This window comes from Corylus avellana, chromosome 2 (genome assembly GCF_965113065.1).
Source record: "Corylus avellana chromosome 2, dhCorAvel1.hap1.2, whole genome shotgun sequence".
NCBI classification, from domain to species: Eukaryota; Viridiplantae; Streptophyta; class Magnoliopsida; order Fagales; family Betulaceae; genus Corylus; species Corylus avellana.
In genome coordinates, this window is record NC_142491.1 from 21,374,471 (window position 1) to 21,380,098 (window position 5,628).

General features: G+C 39.3%; 1 protein-coding gene across 2 annotated transcripts; it reads left to right on the top strand.

The window, feature by feature from the left end:
- The first annotated feature begins 763 nt into the window (after positions 1-763).
- On the top strand, positions 764-5,090 carry LOC132161813 (germin-like protein subfamily 1 member 13). 2 transcript variants are annotated; one of them, XM_088512659.1, is made up of 3 exons: positions 764-777; positions 4,263-4,408; positions 4,549-5,090. In XM_088512659.1, exons 2-3 carry the CDS (start codon positions 4,282-4,284, stop codon positions 5,088-5,090), a joined length of 669 nt encoding a protein of 222 aa, XP_088368785.1. In that variant the 5' UTR covers positions 764-777; positions 4,263-4,281. The 2 variants fall into 2 exon arrangements, with proteins under 2 accessions (XP_088368785.1, XP_059427995.1); XM_059572012.2 differs by lacking the exon at positions 764-777 and having other exon boundaries at positions 4,218-4,408.
- Positions 5,091-5,628: the final 538 nt, after the last annotated feature.

Below are 5,628 nucleotides of genomic sequence, written 5' to 3' on the forward strand. Positions count from 1 at the left end.
CCCTTCGCATCTTTCGTTGTGTCTGTTTCGTGCTACTTCTACCCCATGAACGAACAAAATTAGAACCTCGTTCTCGTCTATGTTGTTTTCTTGGGTATGACATTGAACACATAGGATATCGTTGTTATGATCCTATTTCCAAACGGCTCCGCATCTCGCGGCACGTCACTTTTTGGGAACATAGGCTATTTAGTGATATGGAGTCTTTTCCTACTAGTCCCTCTAGTTCTTCTCCTATCTTCACTAATGTCTCGTTTGATTTGCTCCCCTACACTATTGATCTTGATGCAGAGATGACAAGCTCTCCAGATGACATTCTGACGGTCGACCCCAATGACTCTGCCCTGCCTGTTGATCCATCTACTCTTGAGTCAGCTCCCTCTATCCTTCGACGTTCTACTGGGGTAACATCTCTTCCTTCCCATCTTCATGATTATCACTGTTATTCTGCCTTTGCTACTCTCCATGAACCTCACTCCTTCCATGAGGCTCATACTAACCCTCTTTGGCATAATGCTATGTTTGAAGAACTTAATGCCCTTTCCAAAACCCATACTTGGGACTTAGTTAATTTATCTCCCGGGAAAACTGCTGTAGGGTGCAAGTAGGGCTGTTAAGTGAGCGAAGCGTCTCGCGAGCAAGCTCGGGCTCGGCTCGCATAAGCTCGGCTCGAATATTAAATGAAGCACTTCATGAACACAAATCCTGGCTCGAATATTAAACGAAGCAAGCTCGGCTCGACTCGGCTAAGCTCGTGAACAGCTCGTATAAGCTCGAGTGTGTGTGTGTGTATATATATATATATATATATATATATATATATATATATATATATATATAACTAAGTAACAGATAATTAATTATAAATCTCATAATTATTAAAACCATAAAATTGCATTTATATTTAAGCGTTAGAGAATGAAAAATTCTAGACCCTTTGTGATGAAAGAGAGAGAGAGAGCAATCATTAAAAAGACCTCGATTCAATTAGAGCATATCCAAATGAAAGGAAGAAGAATCAAGCAGAAACTATTGAAGGAGATTGCGAAAGGCATAAACTATTGATGAATCAAACAGACCCAAACACTATCACTACATGTCTGGTGAGTGAGAGTGAGAGAGTGGGAAATGAGAGTTCAGGTGGAAGATCCATTGTGACTGGTGAGGGGGATTGAGAGAGAGACGTTAAAAAAATATTTTTTTATAGGGGGCATTGTCCCAATGTAGTCTGAATGCAACCTGTTAACTTGTCCCACATTGTTAAGAAAACATCAATTTCTAAGTTTGCTTATCTATCAAATGATGCATATCCTCTCTCTTTGAAACCAAATGCCTTGCTGCATTGACTCAGGCTCCATACTCGACTAGCTAGGCTAAGCAAATACTCATATGCAAACTAACTTCTTAAGTCGTTTAAGAGTACTTGAAGTTAAAAAAAAATTTTAAAACAAAAATATTAAATATAAGAGCCAGCTCGTGAGCTGGCTCGGCTCGACTTATTATTAGCTCGAGCTTGATTTTTTTGGCTCGCCCTTGAGCTCGACTCGAGCTCGAGCTCGAGTAAAATTTAAACGAGCCAAGCTTGAACAAGGGAAGCTTGCCCAAGCTCGGCTCGTTTACACCCCCAGGTGCAAGTAGGTATACAAGATTAAGACAAAATCTGATGGTTCTATTGAGCGATACAAGGCACATCTTGTGGCAAAGGGGTTCAATTAGGAGTATGGTATTGATTATGAGGAGACTTTTACGCCGGTGGCTCGCCTTACTTCTGTTCGGTCACTCCTTGCTGTGGCTTTTGTGCGTCGTTGGGATCTTTTCAAATTGATGTGAAAAATGCATTTCTCAATGGTGATCTTAGTGAAGAAGTTTATATGCAGCCTCCTCCTAGGTAAGATCATCCACCACACAAGGTTTGTCGACTTCGCCAAGCATTATATGGTTTGAAACAGGCTCCACGGGCTTGGTTTGCCAAATTCAGTTCCACTATTGCGCAAATTGGGTTTGTTTCTAGCCTCTATGACTCTGCTCTTTTTATCTGGCGATTTGATGCTGGTCTCATTCTCCTCTTGCTATATGTTGATGTGATTATTACTGGAGATGATATTGTTGGTATTCATAACCTTTAACAGTTTTTGAGTCAACAATTTCAGATGAAGGATTTGGGTTTTCTCAGCTACTCTCTTGGATTGGAAGTGTCTTCTAATCCAAATGGTTACTATCTCTCTCAAGCCAAGTATGCTTCAGATCTCCTCTCACGAGCTGGCCTTACTAATTGCAAAATTGTTGATAGCCCTCTAGAGACAAATGTCAAACTTCGTGCCACTGATGGTGAGCTACTTTCTAATGCCACTCTTTATCGACAGTTAGTTGGAAGTCTCATCTATCTTACTGTGACAGGACCGGATCTTGACTATGCAGTCCATCTTGTTTGTCAGTTTATGACAGCACCACACTCAGTTCATTATGCGGCTGTTCTTCGCATCCTTCGCTATGTGAAGGGCACCTTGTTTCATGGTTTACATTTCTCTTCTAACTCATCATTAGACTTACATGTATATTCAGATGTTGATTGGGCAGGTGATCCCACTGATCGTCGTTCCACCATGGGTTATTGTTTCTTAGTTGGTGATTCTCTCATCTCTTGGCGTAGGAAAAACCAATTTGTCGTTGCTCGCTCTAGCACTGAAGCTGAGTATCGTGCTCTTGCTAACATCACTTCTGAGCTCCTCTGGCTCCGTTGGCTCCTACATAATATGGGTGTTTCTCAGACCTCCAGTTCTCTTATCTTTTGTGACAATCGAAGTGCGATTCAAATTGCGCATAATGATGTATTTCATGAACGTACTAAACACATTGAGATCGACTGTCATTTTGTGCGCCATCATCTTTTGCAGGGGACTCTCCATCTTTGTCTTATTGCTTCCGTTGATCAATTGGCCGATGTGTTCACCAAAGCACATCCACCTGGATGATTCCGTGATCTTGTTTCCAAACACAAGTTGGCATCTACATTACCACCTTGAGTTTGAAGGGGGATGTTAGAATATATTCTGATAATCATCATAATTGCTGATAATCACCATAATTGCTGATTTGATATATTTTCCCTATATATGTATTGATATTATTCTGTAATATTGTACATTAATTCCATGATTGTATTTCCTATTTTGTCTGGCCTTATTCAACTATAAATAGGCCTCATTGTATACGGTTCGAAACACACAGAAATACAATATTTAGTTTATCCCTATATTCTCTTGTAATCTTTAGCTATTTTAACAGTACATATAGATGATAGCTCGATATTTAAATGTTCTATTCCAATATGCTTTTGTTTTCTAATTCCTTGAAAGGAAATTAAGCTGCATCTAACTAAAGAGAGCAGACTTCATGTCTGAAATCTTTAATTGGAGTTAGATATTCTGTTGTAAACGAAATACACCAGAATCATTAAATTGCGCATGGATGCATGAATGTATTTCTCGAACAACTTAAAAAAACCTTTCAAACCTTAAAAAAAAAAAAAAAAAAAAAAAAAAAAAAAAAAAAAATAGTAGAAGAGTAGATAGACAAGACAAGAATATACCGAATGCCTTAGAGAATGGTAGTATCTGGGAAAGCTTTTTCTAGCGTAGCAAAACAAGGTAATCATAATGAGATAAGATAACATCATTTGACTTGGGGCTGTTCACGCAGTTTGAACATCTAAATTTGCGTAGAATGCATCAAATCATTATAATAATTTCACAACTCAAAACATAATTAAGTGCTCGTAATAGTCATGGCCCTGCTGGCTGCTCTCCTCCTACCTTATTTCGCAGCTTAATATATATTTTAAACGGTCAACTATACATAGGCATTTCAATTAATTTCTAATATACAATCTCTATATATATAAAAGCAACATTAGAACATCTTTTCCGCTGTTCCATAATTAATTGAAGTGGTCCAATTTAGCTGCAATATTTCTAATCTCTGCAAATTTAAGTGGTTAAGTACTGGCCGGTTCAACCGCTGAATAAAAAATCGTAACCTTCCGTTGAAGATTTACCAACTCTTACGCGCGTGATTGTTGAAAAAAAAAAGAAAAAAAAACATGTCTTACAGGCTCTATCTAGTGAAAAACATGTCTTAGAGGCTCCATCTAGGGAAAAACATGGACCGGTTCATTCACTCCCGGCTATAAATAGATATGTTCCCATGCAGCAATATCTCTCACTCCTCACAAAACCAAGAATTCAAACAATACAGAATCTGAGAATCGTAGCCACAAGAAGGATGAAAGGGTTTCCTAATTACCTTGTAGCATTGGCACTCATGGCTTTGGCATGCTCCATTGTCTCTGCCTATGACCCTGCTCCTCTGCAAGACTTTTGTGTTGCACTTAACACTACAGCTGATGCTGGTATCTACACCTTCTTCTTCTTGATTGTTTGGATCTACGTATATCAATTGTGATTATGCTAGTAGGGATTACTTAAATATGTAAGTGTCTTGTGATATTACCTAACTTTTTATTTTTATTTTTTTAACTTTTTTCTGCAGTATTTGTGAATGGAAAGTTCTGCAAGGACCCAAAGCTTGTCACTGCCAACGATTTCTTCTTTCCAGGGTTAAACACTCCTAGAAGCACCACAAGTCAACTCGGGTCGAATGTCACTCTTTTGGACGTGTCCAAAATACCTGGCCTCAACACACTAGGTGTATCCCTAGCCCGCATAGACTTTGCACCATACGGCCTAAATCCACCTCACACTCACCCTCGTGCCACCGAGATTCTAGTAGTCGTAGAGGGTACTCTTTATGTTGGCTTTGTGACATCTAACCCGGATAACCGCCTCATCACCAAAACTCTATACCCGGGAGACGTCTTTGTCTTCCCAATTGGTCTCATTCACTTTCAGTTTAATGTTGGAAAAACGAATGCTGTATCTTTCTCCGGTCTCAGTAGCCAGAATCCTGGGCTCATCGTCATAGCAAAGAATGTTTTTGGAGCCAATCCTCCTATCAATCCGGATGTTCTCATCAAGGCCTTCCAATTAGAGAAGAATGTGGTTGACGATCTTCAGAAAAAGTTTGCAGCATAATAATTAGAGAACTATATGTAATGGCCGCCATGAACCGTTAGCCCTAACTGTTTGAATAAAGTACTTTTCCAAGTTTCGCTTCTTGTAAGGAGAAAGCAATATATAATAATAATGGAATAAAATGGTTGCTCATGTACTCTCCTATTATTTTATTTTTTCGACATATAGCATACATGGAAACTAAGGCTAATTGATTGGTGTCATTTTTTCCATTAATGAATAGCGTTCTTTAAAAAACGACATTAATGGCCAGTTTTTGTTAGTGGTAGAGCGAGTGCATGATTAAACTTAATAAAATTTTAATCTTAACCCCAAGGCAAGGGCCTAGTGTTGGAGGCTTGCGGCTTCTAGGAATATTACTCATTGAGGTCTCGAGTTCGAAACTCCCTAGGTGCTACCTGCCCCTTGGGTCCAGTCACCTGGACAAAACCAGCGATTCAATGTTCAATGCTCTGAGTGGTGCGGAGTATATATTAGAGAAGGGATTAGTCTGATGGATCCTGGCTGGACCTCTACACTTTGTTCGCAACCGACACGT